We start from the raw sequence: 24,873 nt of genomic DNA on the forward strand, positions 1-24,873 counted from the left end.
AAATTTTGTCATTAGAATATGCCAATAAATAGTTTTTACATAAACAATCTCTTCCATATCAATTTTATGACAAAACTTCTACTTGATACAAATAACCGAGCCTAATCCAATATACATGTATTGGAAACTTCTATATAAAATTATCTTTTGTTTTTCTGAATTGCTTACAGACGTAAACGCGTAGAAAACAAACACAGATAAAAATAATAACAGAAAGCAAAGGATAACATGCTGACAAACATATCATATTAGTTCATACATGAAAGTAAATCAATAAAAGACCAGACTTTAGAGATCAAATCATCAAAGATCTATACATCTCAACTCTCAAGTACTCTACCCCTGAATATCTCCCTAGATCAACTTTACAAAAACTCTCCTCCTTTTGTCATTGCTCATAAAAAAATATCCTTTTTGTCACATTATTACAAAAGGGTAAAATGTAGCTACTAAGCTCATTGGTACCATCTGGCACAACTGAGTTTGCAACTATCTATCTGCCAGAGAGGGTATGGTACGCACATCCTGCTCTAGTCTACTCTGGCGTTGCTCTAGTCTACTCTGGCGCTGCTCTAAGCAATCAAGGCGCGCTGACAATCGTTCCTCCATGCCAACTATGAACTCCATCACAGTTTGCAAGGTCACAAGGGCAGGTGCAGTCGAAGTAGAAGGACCATCAGAAGTTGAAGAAGGTATCTCAAGTGCAGGAGCAAGCTGTGTCACCTCCTTATGCACATTGGGCCTAGGAGGTGCGGCTCTTTTAAGATTATGCACATTTGGCCTAGGAGGTGCTGCTCTTTTAAGATGAGAAAGACTCAGCTGTAGGGTGCTATTCCCAATAGCTGTCGTATGGCTAACAATAGGATCATTACGAGGCAGAGGAACCTGATGAGCTAGAGCTATCAGGGTGATCAAACACGGAAAAGGAAGACACTTACGTTTTGCTTTTGTCTCAAATGCCTCTAGAATGACAGAACAAAAGTGTCTTCCAAAATCAATTGGAACACCTGTCAACAAAGCATATAGAAATCTAGCCCTAGTCACCCCAATGTCACTAGTATGTCGAATGGGAAACAGGTTGTAAAACATAACATGACATAGGGCAAGTGTATCATCTGTAAATCGAGAAGTATAAATGATATTACTGCCAGAATCCCAAGATCCGTCATTAGCACAAAAGAGAGTAGCCATGACAGGTTTGGATGGGCATAACGGAGACGAGGGATCATATGGATAGTCAGAATGCTCGACCCTAGGAACTCTATGAATGGAAGAGATCAAAGAAGGTGTCACCCTAATCGTGACACCTCTAAGTAAAGTAGTGAAGGAATAGTCATCCCCAATAGCATGAATGTTGGCATAAAATTCCTCAACTAAATTCTTAGAGTGGCGTGGTAAATTGGTCACTAAATTTTCCCAACCACGTTCACGAATGATGTTTGGAACAGGTGTGTGGTTGAGCTCACTCAAGATGACATTCCGCTCAATAAGGAGAGGACGATCATGAAATTTAGTGCCCCACAATTCCTGAGCCTTAGCATCATAAAACCGAGCAACTTCACGAGCTAGAGACTCAGCAGGCTGATGCCTAGTGGACTTGCGACCAGGAGGCATCTGCAAAATGCAAGACCAGACATACCAATGAGCCAATAAAACAGAGATATATATGTGATGAACTCTTTGAACCAAAACAATGCATGCAATGAAAATAACTTATTCAGTATGCCAATGAACTTAGAAAGTGTATGCTTACTCAGCCATGGCAAGTGCGTGCATGCCAGACAATGTCCACATGCAAATTATGAAATGCACTAAGCTAATGCAAATAAGGATAGGCCAAATGTAGTGTCTACATTGAAGAAATAATGCAATATTAGTTCATGGATACATTGATACAATGGGACGCTGGACGTGCATGGGTGCATGATGAACAGGAACCCAAATCAGAATGTTGGTACACAATCACATACAGAATGCATTATGAACCAAACATGAAATGAAATGATTCCAGAAATGCATGAGTTTCGTAACTTATAATTCAGTAGGGTATTTTTTCGAGCAGTGAGTGCGCATGCCCTGAGAGCCAAATGCACTCATGTGCACGAGCATGGAATCCAGGCCTAGTATATATGTAACTATTGTTCGATTTAGAGATGCCCAGACTTAACTCCAAACAACCAGATTAATTGAGAAACAAGAACAAAAATTCGTGAGAGTAACTCAAACACAACCGGTCCAACAGTGAAATGCGTGCATGACCTGAGAACCGAATGGACTCATGTGCATGTATGAGCATGAAATCGAGCCCTAGTACATATATAACTCTTGTTGAATGAAGAGATGCCCAGATTTAACTCAAAACAACCAAATGAATTGAGGAACATGAATCAAAATGCCTGAGAGGAACTCAAACACAACCAGCCCAAAAAGCTTTAATCAAATGCAGCAATAGACTAACCTTCAATGTCACTTAAAGATATAAGCAAAGAAAACGTGATTGAGAACCCGATTTATTGCCAACCAGAGATGAATCTAGGGAGTAGTGGAGGATTGATTAAAATTTGTTGGAATAATGATGGTGCAGAAATCGCAGGGTATTTAAGTAGCGAAAAGTCGCTCCACCTCCATGTCCAGAGCGCGCATAGCGAAAATGATTCTATTTCGCTCGACCGCCAATCACGCAGATCCTCTAGCAAACTCTCGGGATGCTAAAATTAGGGTGCTACCCGGCCCCTGGGTGGATGCCGGGGTGACCGTCAGCCCACCACCCCATCCACGACGGATATCAGAGAGTTATTCGGGATTGGGGACGACGACGAGAGGGAGAGAAACACTGTGACGATGATCGAACGGAACTTGATGTAGGAGAGAAGATACTTTAGCCGGACTGAGAGAGGAGAGAGAGAGAGGAAAGAGAGAGACACGAAGCGGGAAGGAGGAAGGTTTTAACAATAAAAAATAGTTTAACCAGAAAGTATAGTTTACCCACAAAGTAATTAACCACGAATAAACTTATAAACTGATGTAATTTAATATAATACGTCAGATTATAAAATTATTTTTATTATAAAATAGATCTAACAAATTCTATAAAATTACATCAATTTATAGATTTATTTTATATAATCTCTTTACCGTATGTGACAATTCTTATATTTGAATTGGACGTATTTGGACCTAGCTTGAGTCTCATCCCTTGGCTCTCAAAATTGTGGGAGGTCTACCCACACCCGGCCGGTGTGCGGACGGTCCCGGCCTAGGGGCAAGATGCGGTGGCAGCCCGCCACCCACTCTTAATTAAAATACTTTTACAAAATATGCAAAGAAAAACATTAAGGTTAATTGTTGAAACAACAATTGGATAACTAAATCTAGTAATAAAGAAACTTGGGCAGAAATATCCATTTTACATCTGATTTTGTAATCTCCCATGCAAACAGAAATTAGTACTCAATCCGAGTGTCCAAGGCGAATTACATTGAACACTTGTATTACGAGACAGAAAAAGTGAAAAACATCTCTGTTTTACAGCAGAAAGAGGACTAATCAGAACATAACATGACCAAGTTGCCACATGAAGGAAACGTAGAATTGTAAGCTCATTTCCACAATCTCCTGGAAAACTAGATATTTATGATGCTATGGGTCATCTTCAACTTGATCGCCCAATTCTTTCTCCATCGCAACTCTCTTCAGCACTTCCCTCCTTGCTACTTCTCTTCTGGTAGCCCTCGCATCAGAATCAGCCCGGACTTTGTCCATTATAGTACGGAAACCGGGGAGTGTCCGATCCAACTTCTTGTAAACTTGGGTGCTAAGGTTGATGAAAGTTTTATACAGCCTCTGCAAGAAAAGAAATCACAAAGGTTATATAGATTTATAAAGGATCGTGCACTAATTAAACCCACAGTTTTAGAGCACCCGATAGGAGAGGATTTAGGAAATAATCAAACAGTTTAGCTACTGATATGCAAAAACTCATGTTGGGACTTCCCAGCATGAATTCTTATGACTGTATCCGTTGTTCTTCCCTTGTACTTCTTTCCTAAAACAGACATTTCTGAAAAGGACATTTGAGGATAAATTGGCAAGGAGACACCAATAATAACGATATCAATCAGATTAATTAAGCAAGCAGACTTGATCAATCACAACTCAAGCAAAAAATAAAAATAAAAAATTGTTTCAAGATTATTGGCTCAAGTGTTTGAGGCCTTGGTCTTGGTGGTATGCTCCATCCAAGTCTAAGGTTCGAATCCCTTTGAGTGCAAACAATCTCTAGGAGCCATCGGCTTGGGCAATTTTTCCCTTGATTTACCCGAGGTGCACTTGCAGGAAACTCCTTGTCTAGGGCCTATGCACTCCCGGGATTAGTCAGGATGTTGTTCCCGGACACCCAATGCCAATAAAAAAATAAAGATTATCGAGCAAGAACATCAGTGTACCTCTTACTATTTTTAAAGTTGAACATAACCATAGAGCTCAAGCAATGTAAAAAACTAATCCAAAACCAGAAGTAGGATCAAGTCTTTACCTTGCAATCCTTATTCCAATGCCTGATGTATGGAGGACCTGTTGTGTATGTACCAAGAGGTTCACGATACCACTCCCCGCCATATGTTATCTGATCCATTGCTTGTTCTATACTTAAAACCTCCCATGGCCTTAACCCGGGAATAATTTTAGCCAATTGGTATCTGCCTCGCATACACAAACAAAACATTAGATTCACGCCAAAATATTTACAATTCCTTCTAACGGTGGGTTTGGATAGACAGTTCAAATGAAATGAGATGAGATGTTTTGTTGAAAGTTGAATAAAATATTGTTAAAATATAATTTTTTAGTATTATTTTTATTTTGAAATTTGAAAAAATTGAATTGTTTATTATATTTTGTATGGAAATTTAGAAAAGTTGTAATGATGAGATTAGATGAGATTAGATGTTTTGTGTATCCAAACCCACCGTATCCTCAAATGGTTGACTAATTGTGACTTTCATAAATCCTTAACTAAGAAAGCTTTAGCTCCACTAGCTCCAATCTGCAACTCTTTCCTTTTAAGAAAAGATAAAAGAATCATTTTCTAAGAGGACAGAATGGTATACCATTGACCAGTTGCTTCATCTATGATTTGACATACCATTAATCTTACAGTTGCTTCATCTATGATTTGACATACCATTAATCTTATATCAGTTGGATGTAAACGAGATGAAAAAAATGCAAAAAATCAGCTGCATGGACATACCTAAGATGTTTTGGTATGAATTTGTTTGGCATGTGGTCCTGCTCCATAAGTGTAGTCAGTTCAGAGCCACTAGCCCAAAGAAATAGGGCATGACTAGGAATTTTAACCCCTGGCCAAAAACCATCATTAGCTTTCAGAACCGCCAAGTCGCGTCTCTTACTCTCTAGAGCCTCTTCTTGGAGCTGCTTATAGGTTTTCTTCTCATGTCCTTTGAGAGGAACCCAAGGAGGTATGCCATTCTGTAGTTTGTGGAGAAAAGCTGTTGCGGCAGCACCAAGTCTAACTGAAGACCCCGAATGGTAAGCCAACAATCTATATTAAACAAAGTCATAGCTATGCATATCATACCTAATAAATTAAGACATCTTCACCGAGTGGCCCATTCAAATAACTTTTTGTGGCCTAAAGAAGTTACTGGAGTTCATAGTTCTATTACGTTCCATACGAATAACTTTCTTTTCTCAACCTCAAAATTTCCCCATCAACTATACAACAAAAAAGGTGGCATACATTTTTTTTCCCATCATGACTAGTACCAAAATTTTCAAAACACATCCAAAGAAAAATCACTACAAGGAATTGTCATCTAAAACTTGAAGTAACTTGAAGTAAATTTGATCGATGAATCGAGAGAGTTTTACTACAAGGAATTGTCATCTAAAACTTGCATTACGCAACCTTCAGTTTCTTCCTTCAATACCATTTGCCACTTCTGAAGTCCACATGTGTAGGCTAAGGATCAACCGGCCATGATCAAAAGTTATAATGTGTGTGTGTGTATATATTTAAGTACGAACGAATCAAAAGTCATGATATGATTAAAAAACATAGACGCCACCTTTTCGTTCTAAATTGACAAACAATAAGATCATTGCCACTAGAAATGGCCAAGAAGCTACTCATTACTAACAGATAAAGGAAAGATGAAAGCTGGAAGTTTAACAAACCTTCCCAAGTGGCAATTGCAGGTTCCAAGCCATAAACCATGTGTATTGGTGCCCATTCATCCATGTCATCACCCCAAATGAAAGTGTGCTTATCAATAATCCCACCACCCCAAGCTGTTTTAAGCGTTATCAGCTCGCATGGTCCCCGAGTACGACCCAACCGATCCTTATAGTACCATCCACCACTCCTCATGATAACTTCATCAACCAACAACAGCATTAACATAATGAAAAAAACAGATACGCTACCCAGAAACATAATGTCAGGGACTCTGTAAGTAAAACTGATGCACATTAAATATGCACCAATAAACATAAAATCTTTTTTTTTTTTTATATAAGTAAAAAAATTAAATAAACATAAAATCTTGTATAATACAAACTTACAATCGTAGTACCGCTTCTCGAGGCGCTTGTACCCGATGGCCTGAGCAACATCAATTGGCCGGCCCGGCGGATAGGGTCTCTGCCTAAAGCCCCAAAGCCCAAAAAGGAACTGCTTCATAAAGTCCCAAAACTTGTCGTCCGATTCCTTCTTCGTCTTTATCGCTTTCCTCGGCATAGGCCGGCCGTCCAACCCTGGCACATGGGGCAACGCCTGCCACAGCTTCTTATCCTCCCTGCGATACGGAGTATCATTCTCTTTCAGCTCCAACTCGTTGATCTTATCTGTAATCTCTTCGGCTCGAGCCAGGAACTGCACGACAGGGCTGGCCCTGAACCGGGCCCAGAACTCCTCGTTCTCTTTCAGCTCCGCCTCCGTGGGGTTCTCTTTCTTCTCGAAGATTGGGTCCTCGTTCAGGATCTTCTCGACCTCGGGGGTGTGTCTGTAATCAGGTAAGTTCTCGCATTCCCAGAAGAAGTAATCCAGCATTTGGCGGTAGAAGCCGGGTTCTTTCGGTTTTTGATCTTGCGGATTTTTGGGTTTTCCTCTAAAGGGGTTCGGGAGGCTGATTGCGGCGAAACTTGTGGGGTTTGGGGTGGTGGGTACAAACGATTCGGGGAAGGAGAGAAAGTTGATGGGAGCGATGGGGTTTGGAGGTTTCTTGAACCAGTTGTCAAAGGGGTTAAAGTTAATGGAAGCCATTTGGGTAGAGAATGGAGGAGGGTTTAGCAAAAGGTTGAGAAATGGACGAAGAGCTGAGTGAGAAGTGAGGAGAGTTTTGTTGGGGGAAGTAGAAGGAACGGATAGCGGAGATCAGATTAGGGAAGACGGAATGGCAATTTGTGGCTGTTTGGGCTCAATATCTCTTCTATTGCGACTATGCCCATTGGGCTAAATCAACGACAAAACAGTATTTACTTTACCAGTTCCTCTTTGGAACGGTTGGGCTGATGTTAGGCATTTAACAGCCCAATGAAAATAAGATACGTATGAAATTTTATACTAGACACGATAAATTTGATCTGATCTGATTAAACCAACGAAAGTCATTTTTTAGAAGAGAACGTGGAGAATCGAAAATCATTCGAACTTCATCTTGTAAAGAACTAGATTGTCGCCGCCGTGCCAAACTAGGTCCATCACAGCCACTTCCAGACAACGCCGTCGCACCACCAAGTTTTGTCACCCCCACAAAGCTCTTTCTCCCCCAGCCTATTCCATCACCCATGATGTTACGGAATGATACAGCAGCTACCTTGCCAAACGTCTCAGCTGAAGCACTACAAAACGTCTCCAACAAGATGCAACAGAATTCACAACAAACTCCCAGCAAATAATCATGTTATCTGTATATTTGTTTTTAGGGCTAGTTCAGTATTTTTACATTATATAATTCTTTCTATAAATAGTATACTGTACAGCTTAGAAAGGACACGAGAAATATATACAGCTTAAAGATTTTCTTCCCTTCAATACTCTGTTTCTGCATTCTTTGCATTTTAGCTAAACAACTATCCGGCCTCATCTTTCCTAATTCTGACATGGTATCAGAGAAGTAAAAATGGCCACCATCGATCCTCCTCCTCCTCCTCCTCCTCTTACCAAATATACCAACCTTGCAGACCCAACCAACCCTTATCGACTTGAGACATCAGATAATCCTGGCACTGTGCTTGTCACAGAACTCCTTACTGCCGAAAATTTTTCTACATGGTCTCGATCTATCCATCGTGCTCTACGAGCCAAGAACAAACTCGGATTCCTAAATGGAACTCTCACCAAACCATCTGATCCTCATAATCCACTTTTTGAGCTGTGGGAAAGATGCAATGATATGGTTGTGTCTTGGCTGCAAAATTCAATTAGTCTACCCCTACGATCTTCTGTAGCATTTGTTGATGATGCCCATCTCATATGGACTGAGTTGCAGGAACGCTTTTCACCACAAAATGGCCCACGCATCTATGAACTCAAGAAGACTTTGGCAACTCTTACCCAAGATGAAGATTCAGTAAACACATACTACGGTAAACTCAAATCTCTTTGGGATGAATTATGTGTTTATGACCCGTTATCTGTTTGTTCTTGTGGCTCAACCAAGTTTCTTACGGACCGATACCAACGGGACTGCGTCATTCAATTCCTAATGGGACTACGTGACTCCTTCAACAATGTCCGCGACCAGATCATGCTAATCGACCCCCTTCCACCAGTTAACAAAGTTTTTTCATACATCCAACAACAAGAACGCCATCGCTTGTTTACATCCTCAGCTCCATCCACTGACTCCATAGCCCTTGCTAGTCGAAAAACATTTTCCACTCCTTCACCACATTCTAGCCGTAAAGACAAACTATATTGTACACATTGCCGAATCACGGGTCATACATTAGCAAATTGTTTTAAATCAGGCAATGCCACAGCTCCTATTTGCACACACTGTGAGATGACTGGGCATACTATTGAACGATGCTACAAGCTTCATGGGTACCCCCCCAACCACAAATTTCACAAATCAAGAGCAAATGCAACCTCTCTTGGCACCTCTGCTGAAGTTTCCTCCGAATCAAGTATGACGTTGACAAAAGAGCAATATCAAGACCTCATAGCCTTACTGCACAGCAAGGATTCTTCTCCATCCGCCAACCACATTCAGACGGTTATACCTTCCCAATCTAATTCTTGTTCTGCTGCTGGTATTTCCTTCTGTTTCTCCTCCTCTTCTCTTTTGTCTACTCCTTGGATAATTGACACGGGTGCCACGGATCACATGATCTGTAGCCCTTCCTTTTACACCTCAATAACTGCTATAGTTTCACAAACTGTCAAATTACCAAATGGAGAAATCGCTGCTGTTACTCATGTTGGTACCGTGCAAGTCACAGCTAATATTTTTCTCCACAATGTTTTATGTGTACCTTCTTTTAGTTTTAACTTGCTATCTGGCTGTAAACTCGCCCATGACTTAAATTGTTGTCTCATATTTTTATCTACTTCATGCTTTATACAGGCCCTTTCACCCTGGACAACGATTGGGAAGGGTAGCTTGGAACATGGACTCTACCAGCTGATGCACGAACCTGTTTCTCCTCAAGCTTTAACCAACACTTTGTCACAAAACTTTCATTCACAAAATTCTTTTTCTGGTTTTGTACAACCTGCCGATAATGTCCATGACTTATGGCATTATCGATTGGGTCATCCATCTCATGATCGTATGAAATTACTTTCTGATTCTCTTGTAATCAAACAGATAAATACAAAGCAGATTTTACCATGCTTAGTATGTCCACTTGCCAAACAACCTCGCTCACCTTTCACTTCCAGCACTCATACCACTGATTCTTGTTTTCAACTTATCCATTGTGATTTGTGGGGACCTCATTCCATTGTTGCTCATGATGGCAGTAGGTTTTTCCTCACCATTGTTGATGACTATTCACGATGTACTTGGGTCTATTTACTGAAAAACAAATCTGATGCTCGCTCATGTCTTAAATCCTTTTGCCACTTGGTCGAAAATCAATTCAACACTAGAATAAAAATCTTGCGTAGCGACAATGGACCAGAATTTTCCATGACTGACTTCTACTCTGATCATGGCATTATTCACCAAAAATCTTGTGTCGAAACACCCCAGCAAAATGGTTTAGTCGAGCGCAAACATCGTCATATTCTTCAAGTTGCTCGAGCTCTTCGTTTTCAATCTCAAATTCCTCTACAATTTTGGTCCGATTGTATTCTTACCGCCACTTATTTGATCAATCGGATTCCCACCCCACTTCTGAAAAATAAAAGTCCCCATGAACTCCTTTTTCATAAACCACCTTCATACTCCCACTTACGTGTTTTTGGCTGCCTTGCTTTTGCCTCAACTCTTCTCCAAAATCGTCACAAGTTTGATCCTCGGAGTCAACGTTGTGCATTTCTCGGTTATCCTTTTTCTGTAAAGGGGTACAAATTACTCAATCTTGACACCTATCACATTTTCATTTCCCGAAATGTCATCTTTCATGAAACACTCTTCCCTTTTAAAACTCCCTCCCTTCTCCCCACAACAGATATTCTTCCTACTCCTACCTTGCCACCTAATTTTTCTTTACCTGATCCAGATTCCACATGCACGACCTTGCCACATCCAGAAACTCTGCCAACTCCAGAAACTCTTCCCACTGAATCCCACCAGCACTTACCTCATCATGAAATTCCAACAGCACCATCTCCACCTCCACTTCCACCACTTCGAAGATCCACACGCATACGTAAAAATCCTATCCACCTCAATAACTACATTTGCCCCTCTCTACCCATTCCATCTACTTCACAAACAATGGATTCCTCTCATTTGCAGGTGACTCATGTTCCTAGTGATCCTTCTTCCTCATTGTCTGCGGCAACACCATGTGCACCTGGTAAAGCTTTCCCTCTAACTTCCACTCTCTCTTTTTACAAATTATCTCCCTCTTATTTTTCCTTTGCCTCTGCCATTTCATCTTCCATTGAACCTTCTACATATGGTGAAGCTCTTAAAAATCCTAAATGGTGTGAGGCTATGAGATCTGAAATAGATGCACTTGAACTCAACAATACTTGGTCCCTCGCTGACTTGCCACCTGGAAAACGTGCTATTGGTTGCAAATGGATATTCAAAATCAAATATCATTCTAATGGTAGCATCGAACGCTAAAAGGCGCGCTTAGTCGCCAAAGGTTTTACTCAGCAAGAAGGGCTCGATTACACCGAAACCTTCTCACCCGTGGCTAAATTAGCTACTGTCCGAACATTATTAGCTGCTGCATCCATCCAAGGCTGGTACCTCAAGCAATTTGATGTTCAAAACGCCTTTCTTCACGGCGATCTAAATGAAGAAATATTCATGCGCAAACCTCCTGGCTTCTCAAAGGGATCGTCCTCTCAAATTTGCCGTCTCAACAAGAGTATTTACGGTCTCAAACAAGCCTCGAGACAATGGTACCAGAAATTTTCTAATGCTCTACTTCTCTTTGGTTTTCAGCAGTCCAAAGCCGACTACAGTCTTTTTACTCAACTCAAAGATGGCTCATTCACTGCCCTCCTTATCTATGTCGACGATATTATCGTCGCCAGCTCTCACATGGATTCTATTGAAATACTTCAACAATTTCTCAAAGATCATTTCAGAATTAAATCTCTCGGCAATCTCCGTTACTTCCTTGGCATTGAAGTGGCCCGCTCCTCCAAAGGAATTTCCATCTGCCAGCGTAAGTATGCACTCGATATCCTAGCTGATGCTGGTACACTCGGTTCTCGACCTCTCAAATTGCCAATGGATCAGAACCTCAAACTTCACAAAGATGAGGGTGATCCTCTCTCGGATCCACTTCCCTATCGGCGCTTAGTTGGTAGACTTCTCTACCTCACTATCACTCGGCCCGATCTCTGCTATTCAGTCCAGCACTTGAGCCAATTCATGACAGCCCCCACGAAGACACATCTACATGCTGCTCATCAAGTTTTACGGTACATTAAAAATGCTCCTGGGCAAGGTCTTCTTTTTTCTTCCAGTTCTTCACTTAATCTTCGTGCATACTCAGACTCGGATTGGGCATCTTGCCCAGACTCACGTCGCTCAGTTACGGGATTTTGCATCTTACTTGGCCAATCACTCATTTCCTGGCGCTCAAAGAAACAGGCAGTCGTCTCTCGATCCTCTGCTGAAGCCGAGTATAGGGCCATGGCAACAACTACATGTGAATTACAGTGGTTATCTTATATCCTTCATGATTTGCGTCTCTCCATCTCACTTCCAATAGATTTATATTGTGACAATCAAGCCGCACTCCATATTGCCAAGAATCCAGTTTTTCACGAGCGCACCAAACACATCGAAATGGATTGCCATCTCATCCGCGACAAAATCCAAGCTGGTTTCTTGCGGACATGTTTTATTCGATCTTCTTCTCAGCTTGCGGATGCTTTCACAAAAGCACTTTCTTCTTCACAATTTGTTTTCTTGTTATCCAAGATGGGAATAGAAAATATCTATTCTCCATCTTGCGGGGGGATGTTACGGAATGATACAGCAGCTACCTTGCCAAACGTCTCAGCTGAAGCACTACAAAACGTCTCCAACAAGATGCAACAGAATTCACAACAAACTCCCAGCAAATAATCATGTTATCTGTATATTTGTTTTTAGGGCTAGTTCAGTATTTTTACATTATATAATTCTTTCTATAAATAGTATACTGTACAGCTTAGAAAGGACACGAGAAATATATACAGCTTAAAGATTTTCTTCCCTTCAATACTCTGTTTCTGCATTCTTTGCATTTTAGCTAAACAACTATCCGGCCTCATCTTTCCTAATTCTGACACATGATAGCCTTGGCCTACCACAGCCGTCACCCACCACAGCATCGGACCCAACTGATCTCAGTCCCGAGAAGCACACAACAGCACTAACCTCTGCAGGTGTCAATGCAGGGAAATATCCCAAGTATTTCATTGTTGCGGGCTCATAGCACTGAACTTCCCTCGGTGGAACTTGCACCAAACCAATCACCAATAAAAGGTAAGAAACTTGGTCGTACACCAAAGTGAATAAAATTCATAATTCTACTATTTTCTCTTTTCTTAAGCAAAATTGGACATCCATTTTAGATTTTACCAGCAATATGAATTACTCTGAACTACTTCGAAAAAGAAAGTTGACACAAACTTAATCAATTTACACAAAAAAAAAAAAAAAAAAAAAAGAGAGAGAAGAGATTAAGTTGTTGACCAATTCATTTTCCTTTCATAAGGCAGATCAGATTGATAATCTCAATAACTGGCGTCCTATTTTAGAATTAATCAGAAAGTCAGAGCCAATTAAGCCCGAAGTCTTACACAAAACTGGTTAGTGATTTTTAATATCATACTAAATTCAAATAAAGTACAAATCCTGTCAAGTTACAAAAAGCCATAAAGAAAAAGGCAGTTAAGAAACTCACATATATGAAGCTGTTCTCCTACATTTGACTCCCATCCTCCAACACTGCCATTGGCAAAACCACACCAGTTCTTCAACAACACCAAAAGAGAGCAAGAAAGAGAGCGGGGAAGTTTCATGTATGAATCATACCGTCTGAGACATCAACGTCGATGGAGGGAACATTGTGAGAAATGAGCATGAAAAGGAATCTACAAATGGCGCAAGCTAATGCAAGAACTATCAAAGGCCAACAAAATGCCATTTTTCTCTTCTAGAAAATGGAAGAGAACGAAAATGAAGCAGCAATCATAACCAATTCTATTTTACTTTAGTTTACTTAATTCTTTAATTAACTATGATGGTTAGGAGAGGGGAAGGGTCAACGGGAGAGGTGGAGGGTAGGGGCTTCGGTGGAAGAGGGGAAGGGGAAGGGTTTATGCCCGTCACAACTCGTGCTCGAATTCCATTGCCGACGTCTGTTTTGGGAGAGGGGGAGAGTCAGAGGGTAGTAGGCTTTGGTGGAAAAGGGAGGGAGGAAGGATTGTCACAAAGAGAGGAAGAAATATCTGAGAAAAGCTTGGGGCGGATGGGTGCCAAAATAATTTTCGCATAGGCTAATAAGAAACAGCCACGTAGACACTCCAGAAAAATTAGAGATGAGCCCGCATGCATAGAACAACCGCTCTCCCTCTCCTTCTTTCTTCCCAAAACTGCTGCAGCGAACACCTCACAGTTTCTCATCCTCTTATTCCTGTTGGATGACACCTTCATGTTGGATGATACGGGCACCAACGGATATTAGGCCTGCACGTGCCATTAGGGGAGGCATGAGAGGCACCTTGATCGACCCCAAAGCTGAGAGCAAGGTGGCGTGGAGGGCAAGAGCCGAGCGGAGATTTTGCACCGCAGCATTCGCGATTGGTTTTGGGGCGTTGGTTCACCTTGGAGTTGCATTCAGACCTAGAGCAGGTCTAGAGGGTGGGTGGTACAACCTGCAACAATTGAAGCTATGCCTCCTTCAACAAAACCATTCAAACCCATGATCTTGAAAATAAAAAATGTTCTATTTTTTTCCCAAGAAACAAATACAAAGAATAAAATAAAAGGGGAATTAATTTCAGAGTACTCAAGGGAAAAGCTTGAGAAATGGGAGTAAAAAGATTTCAACTAATGAAAATTGGAACACCAGTTGGAGTTGGGGTTCATATCACTGGACACGAGGAGGTGGGAATGGAGGTCGAAGGTTATGGCAGAAGAGTGAGCAATGCTGGGCCTCTGAGACATGCTATCAGAGAAAAGGGTTTGTTTGGTTGAGAAAAAGGGAAGGAATGAATTGAAGGAGAGGGAGAGCGTTTGTTCTATACATGCGGGTTCATATCTGATTTTTCTAGAGTGTCTACGTGGCTGTTTCTTATTAGTCCGTGTGAAAATTATTTTGGCACCCATCCGGCCCTAAGCTTTCCCTTATCATCTGTAGACATGTATATGGGATGTAAAATGGAAGAGCTATGTGGCAAAATCCTACTGGAGAGTTGTTAATTTAGGGACAACAGACTAACCGGTGGGAAGATATTCTCTCTACTTAATGGTTTAGGTTAATGTTGCTTTATGAAAATGTAGAAAATAAATTATTTTTTATGCTAATAAATATATTTCTATATCATTGTTTGGTAAAGGAAAAATATTTGTGACACCTCCAGATTCTACTTGGGATTAGAAGGAGACTGAAGTTTCGAGACATACAAGTCAAGGTCACATACCCCTCGTTTGTGACAGTTAACATCTAGTGTATTAAGCATGTTTTTAATAATATGCAATAATCGCAACGAAAAAGTTCATAGCTAAACAAAGTTTGAGTATTTTTAATATGGTACCAAAATAAAACATCTATTAATCCCAAAAATGTTTGTTCCAAAAGATCTTTGAATACAAAATAAGGGTTTTAAACCACAAACGCTATTCCAAAAGTACCATAAAAAGTGTCATAACATAATAAGGGCTCTAAACCCAAAATATCCAAAACTTATTGCTCTTTAACATGCATCCAAAAGACATCCTAATGACCCTTATTCTTATCCAAGAGCTTCTAGAGGTCCTCAAAGAGTTTTAGTACTTCGCTGATACAATTCTTAGCAGACTTGAGTCGCTCCACAAATGAAGAGCGCTCAGAACTCTTTGAGACTTCCTTAATTTTTGGGGGTTCCTTGCGCATGTGTTTCCTCATAGCTATCTACTAGCCTTATCACAACTTCTACCATTTTGGAATAAAATGATAGTGAAAACTACCACAATGAGATTTCAAGAAATTTCAACAAGTTAAATAAAAAACATACACAAAAATAATATAAGCATGTATAAGGTAAGCCATGAGTATGTATGCATGAGCATGAACATGTACTTCGACCAAAAACACACTTTTTGTCCCATATACATTCTTTTTTTTCAAAAACATTGATCTTATAACCATGCATCAAAGTAAAATAACCATATAACAAAATATCACATTTCCGTTTCTTATAAAAACTTTTAACAAACTAGTTCCATATAATAATGTGGATGAACACCTCACGGCTACCTCTAGGAACCGTGGGCTCCCTACTAGTTACCGCATCACATTGTCAGCCCTCTTGACTAGGTTTGAGTATGTCAGAGTTCATATGATATGACAGTTTGCAATTCGCTTTCATCGCATTTTACAATGTGTTGCATCCATTAGCGTTATGTGCGGCTATTTCACTCTAAAATCATTTAAAAAGAACCCTTTTGTAGTTCGTTGACTATATTTTATTAACCCAGGAGTTACCACTTCAATTTAAGAACTCTAGAGTGCACAGAAGAGTTCTACCATGATATTTTTCCATCCTAACATTGGGGTCATGACAAAATAATTTTCTTTTAATGCACACCCGAAAACATGTGACATGTGACTTGAGACAATACAATGTAACTTTCATACTACAATGTCATATACTTATGTTATATACAAAGAATGCATCATGTGTATAGCTTAAAAGAATTAGAACATGTCGAAACATATACATGAATATAACATATGAAAGCTCAACAAAGCATATTCCATTTCTCAAAAACTCTAAACGTGTCATTTGAATCAACAATTTTAGCAAGCATCATTTGAGCATAGCATGCACATATAAGGTATGAATCATAGCATGTAACAAGTAGCAATTCAATAATCAAATTTAAGCAACCAAAATGTAGAGTTTACATGTAAACATAAGTATATTATCCAAGAGTAAATTAGTGACTAACTTACTTTTGATGTAAAAGAAAATATCAACGATCAAGTAAGCTGAAAGTGTACGTTTTAATAGTTAGAGTCTTGAAGAGAAAGATCTAACTTTAGGCATTCCTAACTCGGTTAATAAACCCTAAGTCAATTTTAGAAAACCTTCACTTTCCTTATCCTTTTTTATACAAGGTTTTGCTTATCCATACAAGAAAAATCCCAATTAGGCCAAATGACAATTGGGTTGTCATTAAGCTATACCCTTTTGGAAATAAAGCCTTAAGAACTGATTCCATTGAGTTGCAATAACCCTTCTAATTACAACTCCATGCTCGATTTCTCAAGACAAATGCTTTGAACAAAAACCCTAGTGATAGTCGGCTAACACTTGACCTTTATAAAAAAACTTCCTTTGCCTTTGGTTTTTTGAAAGAAACATCTTCATGCATGAACCAATCATACCCTAAGTTTTGGTAATTGAAACTTCCCAACCTTATGAACATTCCCTTTCTTTGAAAAGTGCTTGAAAAGAGAATAAGGAAATCTTGTTTCTTAAACAAAACAAAAAAGGTTTTCTTCATAAGATCCGAAAATCTCTAAGGAAAATTTTACTTCTCACAAGAAGAAAAGAGAATCATAAGAAGTGTTCTTACCTTGCTCTACTTCTAAAATCTTAAAAATATTGAAACAACTAAGTGATGATGCTCGGTTTGGTTGAAAGAGGAACTAGGGTTTTTCCTATTTTCCTTGGAGAATGGTGTAGGAGTAGAGAGAAGAGAGTGTGGAGGACTTAGCTGAAAAGAGATGAATGGCCTTTCAGCTTCCCTCTTGGTGAAGTGGTTGAGTGCCTTAAATGCCCTCCTATAAATACCTCTCTTATCTACATACTTAGGGAACACTTAAGGCCAAGTTTGTTTTTTCAATCATTCTCATATCATCTAATCATTATAACTTTTTCAAATTTTCACACAAAATAAAATAAAAAATTAACTTTTTCAAATCTCAAAACAAAAATAATATTAAAAAATATATTCTAACAATATTTTATTCAACTTTTAACTTTTACCTCAACTTATCTCATTTCCAAAAGCAAACGAGGCTTAAGAGTTTCTTCATGCATGCATGACAAGTGTTCATTTTCACTAAGATTTTTAGAAACCCTAACCCTAAATCTGAAAGTCTCATGCGTCTCTTGCTTCTCCGTCTTCTTTTCTCTATTTCCAAAAACCCTAGCCTTTGCATGAGTGCCATGTGGTGTGTCCCTCTCCATTAGCGAAGTCTACCTCTTTCTCTTCCTGATGATTGAAATTCTAGGAACTCACAAGCTTGCCACATGTTATGGCGGAAATACCATTCTTCTACCTTCATCCATTTGTGATCTAGATAAAATGAACCTAAAGAAAGTGACATGTATGTTGCCAAATGGCATGGGGTTGGCGAGTGCCTCTTACAAAAATTGAAACTCTCATGTCTTCTTCAATTCATAGATTATTTTAGAAGCCATCTTGCATGAGCGATGAGTGGCATGTGGTTCTTTGGAAAACCGAAACTCCCTCTTCACCTCCCTCATCATTGCTTCTTCTAGAATCCTTGAAGTCCAATGCATGTTTGCCAGTGGCATAGCTCTTGTAAAAATCGAAATTCGCTTCCCTATAAATCTAATGATTGTGGCTTAGGGAAATTCAAGCGCCTTTCTTCCATTTTAACTCCAAGTGGCACCTCTCTCCTTCCCAAACCCTAATTGGGTTTCCAAACTCTAAATCCTAATAAGGTCAAAATTAGTTAGGTGTTGGGCCTCTCTTTGGGCTTGAACACCTATTGCACCATCATAAGACATAATCTATATCAATCTCACACGTTTAACATTCTCAATCTATTGGGCTTAAGTCTATCTAGATCAAAGCAGAAATGAAAACTAAACGGACCTAGCTTAGACTGGGATGTCACAAGATTTATTGTATAAGTAATTAGATCTACTTTGTTAAATTCAAGTTCCACTTGATTTGTTTAAGCAGGTTTGACAAGTAGGATAAGACACAAAATTTTTATTTCATTTAATCATTACAATCTTTTCAAGTCTCAATTCAATTTTTTCAAATTTCAAAATAATAATAATATTAAAAAATAATATTTTAAACTTTCATTTAAAACTAAAAATTCTTATCTCACTATCCAAACTTGCAAAATTTTTATGGACACAAAATTATGATTATTTATTAAAATGCACAAATTCTTAAAGAACTCAACTTGACTTATATAAACTCGAATAACTTTATATTTATTTTATTGATAAGATTATTTTCAACTTTTTGATGGAGGATACTTAAATATTTAAAAGGATTAGATCAAGCGCCTTCTTTATACTATCAATGCATGGTTCTAGAGTCCTAAATATAACAATTGATATATAACTATATAAAGATATTTATAAAAACTTAAAAGGTTTTTTGGTTTTTCAAAACTTGGGGATAAACTATAAGATACAATATAACTTTTTTTTTTCTTTACAATATAAAATATTGAGATAGTAAAATTCAAACAAATTATTTAAATATAATGGAAATGAATCCCAGAGCCTAACCATGGACCTTAAATGCGCATACTAAATAAGACGAAGAATGTTACTTTCATTCTTGAATTTTTCATCATTAACACATTATTGATGTATTATATTTAAAATGACTTTATAATTTAATAATGATTTAAACTATAACGTATTTACTAATATAATGTAAGGAGTGCAGCGGAAGAACTGTACCTTCCAACGTAAGGAAACTTGTTTTATAAAAAACAACACACTTTCCTTTCTTTATTCCAATATAAAACATTGGAAACTATTGATCTAATAAGGAAAGCTTTATGGAAAATAAGTGACAAAAAAGGAAGCAGATCAATTAATTTGCTGCCATGTCAATTAAGTGCCGGGTGCGTTTGGATGTTGAACTGAGTTGAGATGATAAAATATTATTATTTATTATTATTATTATTTTAAGATTTGAAAAAGTTGAATTGTTTATTATATTTTATGTTGAAATTTGAAAAAGTTGTAATGATGAATTGAGATAAATTGAACTTCCAAACGAAGTAAATGGTGCTAATAAAAAAAAAGGAAATAACAATAGGATGTCTTGATCGATGGCATCGTCCTGGAGCTTGTTCAAATCTCTCACTACTTAAAAAATCTTCTAGAAAGTTACAACAATCAGTTGCGGTTTGTGTATAAGGGTGAAAAATAATCGGTGAACCGGTGATGAGTTTGGTTCGGTTCTAAATCGGTTTAGTTCGGTATCGGCTCCATTTTTTCTAAACCAATCGAAATTGATCCAATTCTGATTTTTCTTTTTCTAACACCAGACCGGATCGGTTCATATAAATATATATTTTAATTCTTTATATTATATACAATATTTTAATATTATTATGATTTTTATATCTAATATATATAATCACGTATAAAATAATCTTATATTATATGCTAAATTACAAATTAAAATAACATTAAATTTTAAAATCCTATATAAATAACTATATATTATCTCTATAGTCTATAGTATTAGTAGTTATATTAATACAATATCACTAGATTATATATTATAATATATCAGTATGGTCTATAAGACAATTATAATATATATTATAATATACCACAATATATTATCATTATATTATTATATACTATAATATATATATATATAGCATATTATATATACTCTATATATAATATACCAGAAAAATCGGATCGAACCGGACCAGAATTGATAAAATCGGAAGTATCGGTTTAGGGGTATAACCAATGTGATATCGATTTTTCAAATCTCAAAATTAGTGTATACTGGTTCAGTTCTAAAATATGTCAAAGCCAGACCAAACCAGACTAGTTACACCCCTATTTGTGTTCTTCATCAGTTCTCCCCCATTTAAAAGAAAACTCTGCATCCTCGAGTTATTATCGATATATAATGATTCATCTGGAGGGTGGTACTCAAATAAGCCAGAAACGTTAAAAGTGGAAGAAATAGACATGTATTGAGGCAGGTCAACCACGTAGGCATTGTGATTAATTTTCTTCTTGATTTGAAAAGAGTCATACTTCTTATTATTCAATTTGTTGTAAGTTTCTGCAGAGAAACTGTTCTTGCATAGATGGTAGAGAACCAAAGTGGTAGAAAACTAAAAACTTTGAGAAGTGATAGAGGCACTGAGTTTAACTCTAAAAAGTTTGATGAGTTTTGCAAAATTGAAGGGTTGGAACACCAGTTGACTGTTGCCTATACTCCATAACAAAATGGAGTCTCGGAGAGGAAAAATAAGACTGTCATGGAGATGGCCAAATCTATGCTAATGGCAAAAGGACTTCCTAAAAATTTTTGGGCCGAGGCTGTTAACACAGCTGTGCATCTCTTGAATAGATGTCCTACAAAAGCTGTGAAAAATTAAACTCCCATTGAAGCTTGGAGTGGGATCAAACCTACTGTTGAGCATCTGAAAGTTTTTGGATGCATTTGTTATATGCATATCCTTGAGTAAAAAAGGCACAAGTTGGAAGAAAGTCAGCAAAGGGAGTCTTCCTTGAATATAGCTTTCAATCCAAAGGATATAGGGTCTTCAACTTAAAATCACAGCAACTGGTTACAAGTAGGGATGTGGTGTTTGATGAGTATTCAACTTGGAATTGGGAGAAAGATGAAGAATTAACTTAGCCACTTACCATACCAGTAATTGAAGAACTCGAGACAAGAATGGAAAATGATGATGACAGTCAACCAGCAACTCCAACCTCAGAACAAAGGCTTGACAGTAATCTTGAGTTCTCAGATCAGTCTACTCCTGAAACAACTCCAAGAAGGCTTAGACCTTTGAGTGAAATCTATGAATCTTGCAACTATATGTCTTTAGAGCCTGAAAGCTTTGCAGTAGCTGTAAAAGAATTAGTTTGGGTTGATGCAATGAAGGAGGAGATTAAGATGATTGAAAAGAACAATACCTGGGAGCTTGTTCCTTGTCTTGACAGCAAAGAAATCATTGGAGTTAAATGGATTTACAAAAGGAAGCTTAATCCTGATGGTTCATTAAAGAAATGCAAAGCAAGATTAGTTGCTAAAGGGTACTCACAGCAGGCTGGAATCGATTTCAATTAAACTTATGCTCCTGTGGCAAGATTAGATACTATAAGAACTATTTGTGCACTTGCAGCTCAAAGAAGTTGGAAGATCTCTCAACTTGATGTTGAATCAGCTTTCCTCAATGGAGAACTTGAAGAGGAAGTGTATGTGGAGCAACTCGAGGTTTTTAACAAGGAAGATGGCAGGGTGCTTAAATTAAAAAAGGCTCTATATGGGCTTAAACAAGCACCTAGAGCATGGTATAGCAAGATTGATGGTTACTTTGGTGAACAAAGCTTCAAGAAAAGTGTGAGTGAACCTACACTTTATGTTCAAATCAAAGGTAAAAATATGCTCATAGTCTCCTTATATGTTGATGATTTAATCATAATTGGAAATGACTCAAAGATGATTGAAGAATTCAAGCAAGAGATGATGAAGTCTTTTGAAATGAGTGACTTGGGTTTAATGCATTATTTTCTTGGTATGGAAGTATGTCAAGATGATGGCATCTTCATTTGTCAAAAGAAGTATGTTGAAGATTTATTTAAGAGGTTCAATATGGCTGATTGCAAACTAGTGGCAACTCCTCTAATTGCAAATGAAAAACTTAAGAAAGAATATGGAGGAAAATTAACTGATGGGGCTACTTACAGAAGCTTGATTGGCAGCTTGCTATACCTCACTTCTACTCAACCTGATCTCATGTTTGCTACAAGCATGTTGTCAAGGTTCATGCAAAATCTCAGTCAAGTGCATTTTGGTGCTGCAAAAATAGTGTTGAGATATGTTCAAGGAACTTTGAAGTATGGTATTTCTTTCAAACCGTGTTCTTTTTCAAAATTAATTGGGTACACTGATAGTGATTGGACTAGTTCTATTGATGATATGAAGAGTACATCAGGCTATTGTTTTAATTTGGAATCTGGAATTCTCTCATGGGGTTAAAAAAAACAAGGTTCCATGGCTCAATCTATAGCAGAAGCAAAGTATGTTGCTGCTCCCAATGCTGTAAATCAAGCTATATGGCTGACTAGAATACTTGAAGATATGGGAGCAAAGCAACAACTTCCAGTTGAGATTTTCTGTGATAATAAATCAGCAATTGCAATGGGAAAAAATCAAGTTATCATAGCCGAACCAAACACATTGTTATTAAGTATCATTATCTTAGAGAAATAATTGCTAATGGAGATGTTGAGTTGAAGTACTGCAAGTCAGAAGAACAATTGGTTGATATCTTTACGAAGGCACTTCCTAGAGACAAATTTCAGAAGCTGCGTTTGATGCTCGAAGTTGAAGAAAATGCATCAAGGAGGAGTATTGAAGACTGATGCAGCTTTTTATACAAGCTATATTTAGTTTTCTGCTATTATTAGTCATCTGATTTATTACTCTACTTTGGAAAAATATATTATTAATTGTTGTTATTCTCAAGATGGCATATAAGATGTATTTTGGTAAATTGTAAACGGCAGAACAATAAAATCAATCAAACAATTGTTGGTTGAAGTTCTCCCCTATTTTTCTCCTCTGGTTTCACTATTTTTCTGCAGATTTCTAAAACCAACACGTACCTTACAACCTGTTGTGTATTCGATAAGTTGTTTTAAGAATTTAAACGATAAGATTCTCATGTATTCGTTGACAGTCGTAGTTCCTTGTTGACAGTTCTGGTACTACTGATACAAAATCTGCTCATAGCCTGGATGGAGGAATCTAGCCCTCAACAGATGTTTCATTTTAGGCCAAATATGCACCAGTTATTTGCCTTGTCGCTTTTGATTGATCTGCATTTGTTCCCACCAAGGTGATGCACCCCAAGTAACTTATAAGCTACCAACTTCACTTGTTGGGCTTTCTAGGATCTGCATGTAATCAAGAAAATTCTCTATGTCTAGTAGCAGTCAAGAAAACTCTCAACATGGAGATGGCCATTGAAGCATGCAAAATCAATTTTGATCTAATAGTTGTTATTGTTGTCTAGAACTCTTCTATTACCTCGGTCCCCTCCAATGAGACCTTGTAACTCTTCATCACTAGACAAATTATTGGGTACCTAGTTCCTCTATCGTGGTATAAAACCACGTCCTCCACTTGGATGGTCATGACCCACCCTTCCATTATCTTGATTCCTGTTATCATCCGCGTGGACAGTTGTGATGGCTCACTGTATTTTTTGTAGCAGGCACTTAATATTCTCAAATCGTTGTTGATTTTGTTTGCCTTGGGATTGGACAACTACTCAAAGGGCTTTTACTCCACGCTTTTCATCATGGGGATGGTTGCCTGCATTCTTTTTCCTTGCCATCAAGCCAGACGCAACCTTGCTCTGATGCCAAAATTGGTGGAAGGAAGGTAAGGAGTGCAGTGAAAGAATTATGTCTTCCAACAGAGAAGGAAAATGGTTTTTTTTTTTTTTTTTTTTTGAAAAAAAAACAGACTTTCTTTTATTTATTCCAATATATAAATGTCTCCGTTCATAACAATGGAGGTCAACATAAAACAATGGAAACTATTGAGCTTAATAAGGAAAGCTTTCTTCTGATGGAAAGTAAATGACAAGAAGGAAGCAAATCAATTAATTTGCTCAAATCTTCTACTACTTAAAAAATCTTTTAAAAAATAACCACAATCAGTTGCCATGCACGTTGGTTTGTGTCCTGCATCACTAAAGATGATAAAACACAAGAGGTTATATCATCATTTATCAAATGAGAAATGATATTTGTAGTCCTAGAGAGTGCAAGTTTCGTACACTCATTTTGAAAAAAGTGAATAAATATGAGACTCATATAAAAAATTAATTTTTTAATGGTAGACCAAACACTTTTTTCAAAAGGAGAGCACGAGACTTTAATATCTTAAAATTGTATCTAGTATTACTCTTATCAAATAAGCCACGCTGATATGTGAAAGGAGTTAGACTCAAATATGTTAGGATATGGCTAAAAAGCTCAAATATTGTTGACAAAGTCTTATTTTT

The 24,873-nt window shown here is 37.9% G+C and overlaps 2 protein-coding genes across 2 annotated transcripts; both read right to left on the reverse strand.

Annotated features, from left to right (window-relative positions):
• Positions 1-227: 227 nt before the first annotated feature.
• Positions 228-2,965, reverse strand: LOC108995167. The gene is made up of 2 exons (XM_018970670.2): positions 2,459-2,965; positions 228-1,614 (listed from the first exon to the last, which is right to left on the reverse strand). Exon 2 carries the CDS (start codon positions 1,612-1,614, stop codon positions 490-492), a length of 1,125 nt encoding a protein of 374 aa, XP_018826215.1. The 5' UTR covers positions 2,459-2,965; the 3' UTR covers positions 228-489.
• Positions 2,966-3,342: 377 nt separating this feature from the next.
• LOC108995173 (protein TIC 56, chloroplastic) lies at positions 3,343-7,427 on the reverse strand. Its single transcript, XM_018970676.2, has 5 exons — positions 6,586-7,427; positions 6,199-6,396; positions 5,252-5,534; positions 4,535-4,697; positions 3,343-3,843 (listed from the first exon to the last, which is right to left on the reverse strand). The coding sequence occupies exons 1-5, from the start codon at positions 7,283-7,285 to the stop codon at positions 3,640-3,642; spliced, it is 1,548 nt and encodes a 515-aa protein (XP_018826221.1). The 5' UTR covers positions 7,286-7,427; the 3' UTR covers positions 3,343-3,639.
• Positions 7,428-24,873: the final 17,446 nt, after the last annotated feature.

The sequence above is a fragment of the Juglans regia genome, chromosome 4 (genome assembly GCF_001411555.2).
Source record: "Juglans regia cultivar Chandler chromosome 4, Walnut 2.0, whole genome shotgun sequence".
NCBI classification, from domain to species: domain Eukaryota; kingdom Viridiplantae; phylum Streptophyta; class Magnoliopsida; order Fagales; family Juglandaceae; genus Juglans; species Juglans regia.

What these genes read in the sequence shown, in the direction of transcription:
- LOC108995173 (XM_018970676.2), bottom strand. Translation starts at nt 7,285, where the DNA reads ATGGCTTCCATTAACTTTAACCCCTTTGACAACTGGTTCAAGAAACCT. An exon ending in TGCAATTGCCACTTGGGAAG is followed by an intron (nt 5,535 to 6,198) that starts GTTTGTTAAACT and finishes CGGGGTCTTCAG; the next exon opens with TTAGACTTGGTGCTGCCGCA. An exon ending in ATTGGAATAAGGATTGCAAG is followed by an intron (nt 3,844 to 4,534) that starts GTAAAGACTTGA and finishes CTTTTCTTGCAG; the next exon opens with AGGCTGTATAAAACTTTCAT.
- LOC108995167 (XM_018970670.2), bottom strand. Translation starts at nt 1,614, where the DNA reads ATGCCTCCTGGTCGCAAGTCCACTAGGCATCAGCCTGCTGAGTCTCTA.